The sequence below is a fragment of the Perna viridis genome, chromosome 9, assembly GCF_037379345.1.
Source record: "Perna viridis isolate PV_CMFRI_1.1 ecotype Kerala chromosome 9, ASM3737934v1, whole genome shotgun sequence".
Lineage (NCBI taxonomy): Eukaryota > Metazoa > Mollusca > Bivalvia > Mytilida > Mytilidae > Perna > Perna viridis.
The window spans coordinates 16,030,142-16,043,361 of record NC_142453.1 but is presented as its reverse complement, the minus strand read 5'-3'; the positions used below and the strand labels follow the sequence as shown (position 1 = coordinate 16,043,361).

Below are 13,220 nucleotides of genomic sequence, written 5' to 3'. Positions count from 1 at the left end.
TTGCTTAGAAGTGGTAGATCCAGGGGGTGTTCCGGGTGTTGAACCCCCCTCCCCACCCCACGCTTTTTGGAAAATTGTATTTTAAATTATTTCTGGTAAGATTGGGGAAATGACAAAAAAATGACCTGAACTTCGCTTTCAAAATTTCTGTATGCGCCCCATACATTAGATATTAGTAAGCAATAGTCGATGCTGGTGTATTCCGAAAAGCCGGAGATGCAGTACCTACAATGATTGCACTCGTTGGGTGTTCTTCGGGATATATAAAATGGTTGTTTGGTCTTACATTTTGGTTTGCTTCCTGCGATTTTATAAATACTTATATGTTAGATAAATGTTACAGATAGTAACAGGTAGTACAAATGTCTTATTGTTATCCTAGAAACATCTACATGCTTCGAGTTGAGAAGATGCAAAATTCTGACCAAAAAAAATGATAGTCAGGAATCCTCCGTTTTACAGATTTCTCGATAGAAACCCTAATTTTCATATAAAGCTGACAACTGAGTGCTAAGAATTGTCAAATAAAGACCTGTTTGACTGCTTTATAAAGGGCCTGATTTATATTATAGTGCCACTGAGTACTGGTCAGGAACACAGTTTCACCCACCCCAAAGTCTTGATTAGGAGATATCTATAATTGAATTTGTAGGTCTCAGTTGTTGATGTGATGGTCACAAATAGACCTTACTGGCGAGCAAGCGGGCCAATACATAGATATTGGTGACCGTCAAACCAAATTTTGTAAGGAGTAATCAAGGGAACCAAGGTTATAAGGGTAATCAAAAGAATGCAATCCAGGGACAAAGACCAGACATGAAAAACAGACATACACAACAAAGAACACAAAGTAATTAAAATCATACACACAAAGCAACAAAAAAAAATGAGCAACTAGGACTCCACTCAAAAATGGGAGCATTTATGTTGCATTTAGTGTAGTGAAATTTGAGTGCAGACCAAATGTACGGGAAAATGATCAGTTTAAAGCATGATGAAATGCCAGTTTAAAGTTCTTTATTGCAATGCACTTCTCTTGTGGTTTATTTTTCGGTCATATGCTGAATTAACCGAAAAGTACTGGCAGACCCATGTTAAGTTAAATATTGGCATGACATTTTGAATCTAGAAAGTTTAAAAGGTTGAAACAGTACCAAATTTAGAAATACATTATGCAACCAAGTAAACAGTTATAAATATAAATCACTTTTATAACTTATTTCATTAGATTTGGTCGCTTAACTTCACAAATATAACTTCACTTTGAGGAATATTGCAATCACTCTATACAAAACGGCTTTTCAAACATTAGCAAGTATTTCACATGATCAAATATTGTTATTAATCGCCATTGAAGTTTTCTCTTTCTCTAAATAAATATAAATATCGCTGTATAAATTCTGGTCACTAATTAAACTGTGTTTGTGAAATCCATAGAAGCTCAAGTGGTCATGGGTTTATTGGGATTAGATAAATGGTGATTCTTCAATAAGTCGATTTTGTGCGTGTGATGTGCTGAATGAAATGGAAGCCTTTGTGGATTTTCTAAATACAATAGTCATGTACACAATTTTCATCAATTATTATCAATATTGAGGTTATTTTTCACAACTGATGACAACCGAATTTTAATAACCTTAAATGGTGTCATTTGCCTTTATATACATTTGGTTTAAGTACCAGTCCATATAATATTCAGACAGTACCAAGAGAAAACCCACCAAACAAATGATGCTATTTGGGTCTACATACAGCGTATTTTTCTGTAACTTAAGTCCTTCCATATACAGATTTGTATTTTTTGAGAATACTATACATTTATCTCCCACTAAATTCAACCAAATCAGACTAAACCATGAACGATCAATTCTCTAACAAAGTCCCAATTTCATACACAATGTATGTGGTTTTTATACAACCAAATGAGAAACTATGATTGAGTGATTATTTGGTCTATAGTTGGTTCTAGACAGGAAATAAAGTAAATCTGGTGGGTTTTTGACAAGCATGAATCTCCTCCTGTCTGAATTGTTTAAACATTTTTATTAAGTAATTTGCATATTTCAACATCAAGTCAAAACAATAGAAAAAATAAACTATTGTAAATTAATTACATGATTCAGAAACAAGACAATTCTGCCTGATTATGATTAAGACTGATACTTGAGTCGTAAATTGAGCAAACGTATTGGATATGTATTGCAATGAGCTCAAGTGATGTCATTTGCATTCTTGTAAACATTTGATTTAAGCACCAAAACTGAGAGCATTACTGCAGGAAACATTCATTATTTTGCAGTATTACAAATTTTAGAATACATAAAACACGGAGGCTTCGTTCTTTGTGTTACACAGATAGTTTTCCGATAGAACTTTTCAATGATGGATTTGGCTTTCTATTTTGATGATTTCGGTTTTGAGTTACTTCTTGTAAATGATTATTTTTGGATTGAGATATTCCTATATATTTGATTATAAAGCTTCTGATGAGAGATACAGTGTAACTCACTGAAAAACGTGTACAGCATATCGAAATTTGCAATATATATAATTGGTATTTTTCTGATTTAGTACCTATATTCTAAAATCCCAAAATGAATGTTTTATGTTGTACATGTATATGCTGGGAATGAGTATTTTGTGTGATATCTAGGTCTGCTTTATCAGAGAAGAGATGATACATATATTTTTATTTTTTTTATGAAAATTCTCTCATTGACATTGAAAATGTTTCATCGTACAGAAAATATACAATTGAATTTTTTTTCAACTTTATTTGGACATTCAAGAAAATTTTGATAAAACCGGAGAATGAACACTCTAGGAATTTTGTCATTAATAAGAGAGAGAAATGTTAATTCGAACGATTTTTATTTTTAGTGTGTGGTAATGGTTCGTGTACATATTTGGCATTTGAAGCAAAAGCTGATTTTGTATTTGGCTGCAAAGACCTCACACGTTTTAGTAAGAGTTCTAGATCAATGAAGACTAACGTCTATCCAATGTTGTAACCAAACTGTCAAACTTTTTACATAAATGTATAATATATAATTTTTGTGTGTTAATCCAATACGTGTAGAGACAGAAATTACTGAGGGTCTCTGTATATTAGAAAGCTATAAAAGAGTAATCAAGGGAACCAAGATTCTAGCGAAATCAAAAGAATGTAATCCAGGGACAAAGACCAGACATTGAAAACAGACACACACAACAAAGAACATAAAATAAACAAAATAATACATACAAAATAACAAAAGTAAGTGAGCAACTCGGATTCCACTAAAAACTGGGAGCATGGACCAGGTGCTCTTGTAGGGTAAGCGTCCAATGCTTTTCTAGAAACACCCACCGAGTTGCTCATAAAAAGTCAAGTTCAGGGTAGACGAATGAGGAATGGAAAACTATGACACGCTGAACAAAATCAGTTTTCATGGTGCAAACGGATACACCGCAACGATCCACGAGTTCATGATGACGACCATAAAAGTGTTTTGAAGCTCAGAATCAGTATTTTTCTTTTGAAAGGGAAATATAATAAATGAATAAATTATTAAAATATTGGAGTGTATCTTTGATATGTATATAAAAAACACAATTTTAATTTATGTCGGGAACCATGATTTTATTTCATATTGATACAAAAGATGTTTCCAATATGAATTATGTATTTTAAATGCATCGAACGAGTGAACCATAAAATAGTAGTTATAGAGCAGAATCGATGTATGAAGTTCAGTTGAAATGATGTTCTCTTTAAAGAGAGGCAATTCAATTATAGAAAAACAAATCCATCAAAACTGTTTTTAATCAATGATTGCCAATATACAAAAAAAATAAACTTAAAATAGAATATGTTTTTTAAATTCAATTCTATGATAGAATTCCAGTTTTATAACCACTTTGTTACGTTTGCCATGGTGACCATCGTTAAACAAATATTATTCCATTCCCGGGAAAGAAAGTTAAATACTTATGAAAATACAAATGACTTACGTATATATACACCTAAAATAATTACTGGCAAATGGGAATATTGCAAACATTCGTCACGAATCACTGACTATTGTATACATGCAGTGAATGGGTTATGTGGTGAAATATATTTAAACTCTGATAGCTTAGATATTGTGAAAAACTAGGAGTTTAACTTTACATTTTTTCGGTGGTTAAATGCATTTAAACGGATAAAACATGAAATATTTGGTAAGTCTACTCCACACAAGCAGTAACATATCTTTAATTTAAAGATATATTTTACACTGAATTAATTCATATGAATTTTTTTTATCTCGTTCAAATCAGGAAAATTACATCTTACATCAACCTTATGTAAATTTCATGTAATTTAAGCTTTATGCATGTTTTAGAAGTAAATAAGTAATGGCGAATGGGTAATGTACATTTTTGTTTTTTAGTAATTTACAAAACATTTCATTGAAGGGGTAATGAAGAGGATAAACAATTAAAATATTGAATATTTCTCGTTCGATTAGTACATGATTACGTGTGTGTTTTTCTCATTCGTGTTTCATCATCTTTACTTCACCACTGTGTGTTATTCCTAAGAATGACACCATCCAAATATGTTGCGTCATAACACTGCGTTTTTGCCCAAAATGTATTGTTGTTTTCTGTACGGTAGTGTTTGTTTTGTTTTTTATTTTTTTTTTGTTTCATTTTTTTTTTTTTTGATTTTGTATTTTTTCTAGCTTTTATGGTGTTGCTTGACTAGGCTTTAATTCCTTGAAAATCTGTACCTTTACAGGTGTATATCAAAACCGAATTGTTAGAATCGTGTAAAATTGAGACGAAATCCCTTTTTATAAATTTCACCTAAAATTAGAATTTGTTGAAACGCTTTATTTTGTTTAGATTGTGATGGTTACTAGATACTATTGTATTGTATGTATTTGACACGTGCCGAGCCAAACGATTAATTAATAATTAAAAACTGTTTTTTTATATTACGAGGTAGGAAACTACATGTTCATGTTTTCAATCAAACTTAATAACTATCCATGAAATTATTTTTGATTTATTTAAATCCTTTTTTTTAAAGAGCTGTTATGGACCTAAGTGGGTTGAACGTGTATTTGGCTATTACCGCTTTTTTGCTGAATCCAATTTAGCATTTCAATTAAAAGTATTTTCAATACAATTGCAGAGCTAATATGGACCAGAATTGGGCCAAGAAAATGAACATTGCTACTAAAGAACGAGAAAACGTGGCAAGGATAGTATGGCTACTCATGGACGCCGGAACATTTGCACTTCGGAGCACCTTTGACAGTGTCCATCCACCACTGAATCTCAGAGATCACCTTTCCCAGGCGCACGTCAAAGCGGTGCTTCAACGTCTGCACACGTCAGACGTCATCAACGACAAAACATGGGAGTTACTATACCCAGTCAACAAAAAACACACATCGTCACAGCAATATGATAGCAGGACTCTCTGTATTTTACTTCAATCGATCTGCCACCTCTGTCCCCCGTACCCTAATGGATGGGGAGCACCACCATTACCAACCGATAGCAGCTTGAGTGCCGATATCGTCCGACTTCAGCTTCTCCACCAGAAAGTAGCTCATATGGGTAAGCACGTCTTCTCATCCGATTTTAACTTATTGCAGAAGCATAATATAGCATTATTGCGTAAGGTTTTCCATATTAGCTTAGTTAATTTTTCGAGGCTACCGATATTGGACTTCGGCTATGCCTCAGTCGCCATCGCTCGAGGTAAAGCAATGCAACATAAATGACCAGCCCGTAGTGAAACAATGATAAAATGGAGTATCCTTGATTTATTTCTTAATTAGCGAGTATATGGTGGTTATAACGTTTCCTGGCCTTTTGGGAAATTACTAGATAGGCCTCTTTAGCATTATTTAAACCTTCATATTCTAGGACAAGCAAACAGAATTGAGAAAAAAATATTTTGTTATTAAAAGTTGAAGAAATATTTTGACTAGATTGTAAAAGCAAGTAAAAATTTCATGAATATTTCGCTTCTTTCGTTGGATTATAGAGCAACATAAGCTTGAAATTGGCAGTGTATATATCGATTGTGTGTAACTGTCATTGACTGAAAAGCATCATTGGTTTTAAAATCTCTTGAATGAAAATCTCGTGAAATCCCGATAATTTTTATGCTTATTTTGTAAAGGGTCGTTTATTGATAACTGTAATTACTGGTATATCAATTCGATAGCTGAACTTTCTGGAATAGGTACATGACTTTAAGGCAGTTAAACTTCCCACGATAAGAAATAAAGAGGTCGATCGGAAGCCTCTCCATGGATTCGCCACTGAGTCAGCACACATCGGTTATGTACATGTATGGTTAAAGTTAAATATTGCATTTACAAAATGAAAACAAAAAACTGTTGCATAAGACATCGGCGGTAAAACAGAGCCACGAAAATTGGTAAACAAATCCCAACCATACGTGTATTGTCTACAAGTCCTAGGCCAAATAAATATGTGTCCATTTCCCGTCACTCTACCTACCCCATTTTAGCCAAGCACTGTGAAAGTACATTTTTTCCCATTAACTCAGTTTAAAATGGTTTTGAAAAATAAAATAAATTTGCTACCTACCTACCTTAGTTGGAAACAAGGCTATCACTGTTTTACAAATACCTTTTCCAGATATGATATCGCCCGAGGAGTATGCATCACTTTGGAACCAGATCAAAGAGGTGCTGATTCGCTTGGGAGGACCTCCAATCAGAGTTCGTCTGCACAGAATTGAACACGAGACTATTACAACAGAGTTGCAGAACCATTACGTCAGTGTTTTTCAGGACCAATGGGCAGACGGCCGGAAGTTGGTAATGACACCAAAGTCAACGACCTCTAAAAAGAGAGGAAGGTCATTAAGAAACAAAAACAAAGATGAAAATGGTAAAAATTTACCTAATTAATTTATTTATTTTTTAAAATCATGTGACTCGTTGTTTAAATTTCTATAGGGAAACACTTGTGAAAGTGTCATTACTGGCCTCGATTTTATTTATTTTATTTCCTTGTAATTTTTTTATTTTACTTTTCATTAAAACAAACATATTTCTGAATATTTAAAAGTTTTTTTTCAAAACGAACATTGTAATTTGTAATTTAATATATGTATATAATCAAGTCTAAGTTACACCCTAACTCTGGCATCTATGCGAGGTTGCAATTTGGTCGCTCCCTCAAAGGGATTCGAATCCCTCCTTTTCTCCGACATCTATACCAACACCGCCTGCACTAAGTCCAACGTTCCAGACAATTTGGCCAACTAGGCTATATTAATATAGAGCTTCCGTTTACCGAGTGATACTTTCTCGTAAGAAAATCTAGAGCGCTAACATCAGCTTATGATGTTAATGTTCATATCACAACTCATACGTTATGCCAGAGCTTGCCGAAACTACGCAGACTTTTTGTATCGCGGTAGAACTCTAACAAATAGGCTTCTGGAACAGGGTTATGTTGCTACAAGATTGAAGTCATCCCGACAGAAGTTTTATGGTCGTCATCATGAACTCGTGGATCATTATGGTGTATCCATCAGCACCATGAAAACTGATTTATTCAACGGGTCATAGTTTTCCTTTCCTCGTTTGTCTACCCCGGACTTGACTTTTTATGAGCAACTCGGCGGGTGTTTCTAGAAAAGCAAAGAACGCTTACCCTACCGGTGCACCTGGTCCATGCTCCCAGTTTTTAGTGGAGTCCGAGTTGCTCATTTACTTTTGTTACTTTTTATGTATGATTTTAGTTACTTTATGTTCTTTGTCGTGAATGTCTGTTTTCCATGTCTGGTCTTTGTCCCTGGATTACATTATTTTGATTACCGCTATAACCTTGGTTCCCTTGATTACTCTTTGAATAGGACAACCTCTGATGTTATCGGGTAAGACAGTAGATTATCTGCAACCGGTATACAAATACAGCCATACCAAGTATATTACAGATAAGAAGTCTAATATGTATATAACAATTTCACTAATTTGATTAATGAGTACATGTATCTAAATACCCATAATGCTATGTGTTTCTTTTGTCATATTTTAGGCATACCCAGAGAAGACAAAGTCGTTCTTCAGAAAACTTACAAAATGTTTGTTGATAACGTGCAAGCAGAAGACATCCTTGATCGTCTGCAACAGAACCAGGTTTTGAAGTTCAGCGAGCGCCAAGACATCCTTTCTCATTCAAAAAATACAGAGAGAATGCAAATTATCCTTGAGAAGATCAATAGCACAAAGTTATCATTTGGATTTAAGGCTCTTGCTGATTCCATCAAATTTAAATACAAAAAATTGTACGATGTTGTAATGGGAATTAGGAAGGAAGTTTACAAACATGGTATCAAAGACACGGTCGGTGAGTATTTTACGAAAAATGTGAGTTTTAAAAACATTTTTTTAGCAAAATTTAAATGAGAATGTTTGGACGATATACTCTGTATTACACCGGGATATAAAATTCTAACTTATTGTGATCGCTTATTTACATGAATTTACCGTATGGGATCATTTTTTTCAGCATAAACATTATTTTGTTTATTAATTTTGTATTTAGAGCAGAGAAAATCAAATTGTAAGAATCACTGTAGAAAGGCATGGTGTGACAGATATTCCTACGGCTAGTTTTTTTTTATTCGCTAGATACTGTGAAATTAGTAAATCACAGTGTTCTAATATGTATTCTATAACTGTCAATCTCTTAAGAATTCGATGAGTTTGGTAAGTCAATTACATGTACAAGTTAAAATCCTAAATTTAAACACCTCTCACGTTCCACTTTCCCTAAATGCTCGGAGCATTTCTGGATTTTTCCATACAGTGTGTTGAGTGACAAGGAATATTTATATACTTTTCCAGTACAAATCGAAATAAAAATTGAAATGTATAGAATGATTTGGTTTGCTGTGTCTCAAAGTTCCAGCGTACCCCCCCTATTTTGTCACTAATCTTTTGATCGTTTGAAATTAGACTAGCGGATAAAAGAGTTTGGAATACTCCAAAGAGCAGTGCAGTGCTGTCTAAACCGAACACCTTCGGGACTATAGAAATGGTTAAGACTTGTTTGTTTTTTGTTGTGTCTGGTTTACACAGGCTTCCGAATTGTTCAGGATTTGGTTTAGACAGGTTTCCAGATTATTTAGATTTGGTTTAGACAGGCTTACGAATTATTCAGATTTGGTTTAGACCGGTTTTTGTATTATTCAGGATTCAGTTGACATATTTTACTGTATACCCTACTTCCTAAATCTATCCTCTGAATTTGTTAAAAATATATGTGGTTGCTATGGTATCAGCAAACTAAATGAGCTCATACATATTCAAAAATACAACTTTCAATCAATCTGTAGTTTATCCTACCCAAAATCACATGTTCTCGCCACCTTTATGCATAAATGTACATGTATCCCGTATGTGACACTATTTATGTTTGTGAAGTATATCCAAAACCTGTATGAAGTATAACGTGTGATTTTGCATGAATGTTGTTTGGCGTAGTATTTGCTAGGAATACTTTGTATACCAGAGAGCAGGATTTTTAATGTCAATGATTTTTTACATGTATGTTCTCATTCTATACCATAGAAACTAAGTGGAAAAAAATCAAGTTTGCATTTCTAATGTTTCAAATTGAAATTTTGGTGTTTTTTAAATCAAGAATGAACTGCCACATTTCTTTGTGTAATGAATGTGGTTTATTTCCTTACCAAAGGTATATTCGTACATGGTAAGTTTTTCATTGTTTGATGCACAGGATCCATTGTATTTATTTTCAGTAGAAAGGTTGAGAAAAGCACTTTCAAGCGTGTGATATTTCATCTAATAATCTGTGTTCTTGAGTAAAATTCCGACACTGCACATTTTAACTTGTTTATTTTTCCAGAATTACGAGTTTGGTGGTGATACGAATGTTTTTGGTGCACATTTTGTTTTCTTCAGTATGGCACAATTTGATTTATAATATTAAAATTGTATTGTTTTTGTTTTGTTTTTATCTCTTTTTTCCCTCTATATATTTGAAATCAGTTTTTGGGTTTCTCCTTTTTTCGGACCTGTTTAAAGATGACTTTTGTTTATTCTTGTACTCAAATCAACTCAATTATTTTTTTGTATTTGATTACTTTAATTTTCAAAGTTAATGTAGATACAATGTTTATTAAAGTAAGTGCTTAATTAATTGAAAATATAAAAATTACGGCATTCTAATTTTTTTATTTGATTGAATTTATCTTTTTAATTGTTTGTTTGTTTTTTACTTACATAAACAATAAGTGCACTTTAGGCACCCAATGACGATATATTTTAGGGTCGTCCCTCTCATGAGAATATTTATACAAACTTTCTTAATTACATATTAGCATCGAAATGTCGGAATCAATAAGTTATAAGCAAATATTTATGTCACTTTTAAAGAATAACGTGTCAGAAAATTGATTTCGAAATGATTTTTTGTTGAAGTTCAAACCTTTCATTCTTTTCATAATAAAGCTATTGGCGGTAAGTCGTTTAGATTGAACTAATTGGTTTTTGGCACGCAAGGGTTCTTTGAATGTGGGAACAATTGGTTTCTTTCAGGTGGTGCATGGGTGTTGCTTCATATTTAATCATATTTTTTAGGCAGCTGTGAGTTTTTTTTCAAATACAAAAATGTAGGTACGTAGAGGTCGAATAAAGAAACTTCTTTCAGTAGATCTAATTAGTGGATTTCACTGTTCATATTGGGGTTCTTTGTTTGGTGTTTTTAACTATGTTTTAATCTAAATAAGCATTACAATGTATGTACAGATGTATTCACATGTTTATTCCTTATATGGATAAGTATTGGATAACTCTATACCTAGCTACGTTTTCGTAATTATGAACTTTGGTCTTTATGTGTTTTTTACGGACTATAATTATATGTAATATCAGGAAAGTAGGGTTATGGTTCTTTGTCCCATTCTGAGCCGTTGATTAAAAATGTACGTGACTTTTTAACTACCGGGTGGTGATTAAATTTCTGGGAGGGTTTTCCTGCAATTTACATTTTCGAGTTTTCTACAGGTTTTATGGGAGAAACAGATTCTCCTCCAATGCTTTCGGGGATTAAAAGAATTCAGTCTCCTCTCTCGGTATAAAATTCAAGAATTAACTATCTCGAGTGAAGAAATCTTGTAATCCCCTCTAGACTAAAGGAGCATCTATATGTGGCTACTCGATACTGTAACTTCTCTTGTAATATTTCAATGTTTAGTGTGAATGAATATTCTAGAAAACAACAGGGAATTTATTCTATGTATTTCAAATTGAAATGTACATCAAAGAGCTCATTGATAATTACAAGCATGACAATTGGAACAGCCAATTGACCTACTTAGAAAGATAAATATTTGTAATGTCAGGCTATATTAAGTGGAGCCAAATAATATACAATCCTTAATAAAGGAATTAAAGTCAAAGACACATATTTATTTAGACAACATTTTATACTCGTGCCAAATGTTTGATATTCTTTTAAACAGTTTTGAATAGATCTATTTACATTGAATATAAACTCATTTAGATAGCCTCTTTAAAAATTTAAGAATTTAAACTAGTAAGACCCCTAACTTTAAAGTGCTGGCATTGAAATGTGTTGGAGGCGTGAACCATTTGTGGTCGCTGAGCGTCATTACAAGAAAGAGTTTAAAAGTATATACAAGCTATCGACACTTGATATTTCGACAAACGTACTAGCATACGATTGAACTGCTTCCTCAATACTCAACAATAAACTCAAAATACATTTACATTTTTTCTTCGACCATTGAAAAGGTAGTTGAGACCTATGTTCGTAATAAAAATTAAGTCGAATACAATCTATCTTTTTACAGGAACGATTTCTTTTCCGAATTTATCAATATTATGCACCAAGCAAATAACATTTCTTTAGATAGTTATATGATTCTTATTATGTAAAATTAACGACATACTTACTGGTTTATTTTTAGATGTGGTAGGACTCTGTCGGGATTCCCTCTACTTGACATACAAGAGTTTGTTTTCAAAGTGTTACCCTTTTGCTTGGGCTGAAAATATTGCTGTCAATTTTCGGGACCTTTATATTCCATTGGACATTCTAGACGCAAATGGGTATGTTACCTATAATGCACATTTGAAACTGAAACATTGATGGATTTGCGATTTTCTTTCGTGTAAGCAGCGGATATTAAATGAGTAACTCCGTCGGTGGTTTTAGAATGCTTGCTTACCCTACTGACACCCCTTCCATTTCAGTCCGTAGTAAAGTCCATTTAATCATTTATCTTTTTTTTTCTATTACTGAATGTCGTTTTTTTTATGATTTTTTAGTATAAAAACCAAAAAATTGATTCATTGTCCTTCATTTTTTTTAAAAATAAGCTTAATTAGTATGATTCCTTAATGATACCGATAAAGCAGCACGAATGACATACTCCAGAATATGCAGATAAGTCCGAACATTTCCAAATTAAGATAGCATGCAGGGTCCGAGGAAATTCCATATCCATAATATTTTGAATGTATGTTTGTAGCATACCTATTAAACGTCTTTTTTCTCGGTTCATAGAGGCATTTTACTAAATAAAACGCTCACAGCTTCATTATACAAGGTAAATGTGTATCACGTAGTGGTCAATGGTAACTGTTTACCCCGGTAAATGTGAATCACGTAGTGGTTAATGGTAAATGTTTACCATGAAATGTGAATCATTTAGTGGTTAATGGTAAATGTTAACCAGTAAATGTGAATCACTTAGTAGATACCGGTATATGCGAATCACGTATACTTTTTAAAGAATAAGCAAGGGAACCAAGGTTATAGAGGTAATCAAAAGAATGTAATCCAGGGACAAAGACCAGACATGAAAAACAGAGATACACAACAAAGAACAAGAAGTAACTAAAATCATACATACAAAGTAACAAAAGCAAATGAGCAACTCGGACTTCACTAAAAATTGGGAGTATGAACCAGGTGCATCGGTAGGCTAAGCGTCCTCTGCTTTTCTAGAAACACCCACCAAGTTGCTCATAAAAAGTAAAGTCCGGGGTAGACGAAAGAGGAAAGGAAAACTATGACACGTTGAATAAATCAGTTTTCATGGCGCAGATAAGTACACCGTAACGATCCACGAGTTCACGATGACGACCATAAAACTTCTGTAGGGATGACTTCAACCTTATAGCAACATAACCCTGTTCCAG

At 33.3% G+C, this 13,220-nt stretch overlaps 1 protein-coding gene across 13 annotated transcripts in view; it reads left to right on the top strand.

Annotated features, from left to right (window-relative positions):
- LOC148606953 (uncharacterized) overlaps positions 1-13,220 on the top strand; it is a 50,814-nt gene that overhangs the window by 33,436 nt on the left and 4,158 nt on the right. For 7 of the 13 annotated variants that reach the window (XM_088544092.1, XM_088544091.1, XM_088544086.1 and 4 more), the window contains 5 exons: positions 5,165-5,595; positions 6,652-6,906; positions 8,062-8,373; positions 9,727-9,741; positions 11,984-12,125. In XM_088544092.1, coding sequence (XP_088400218.1) covers positions 5,165-5,595; positions 6,652-6,906; positions 8,062-8,373; positions 9,727-9,741; positions 11,984-12,125 — 1,155 coding nt within the window. Of the gene's footprint in view, positions 1-2,880; positions 2,965-4,068; positions 4,204-4,323; positions 4,392-5,164; positions 5,596-6,651; positions 6,907-8,061; positions 8,374-9,726; positions 9,742-11,983; positions 12,126-13,220 lie in introns of those variants that run through there. The other 6 variants (XM_088544098.1, XM_088544097.1, XM_088544096.1 and 3 more) reach the window with 4 other exon arrangements.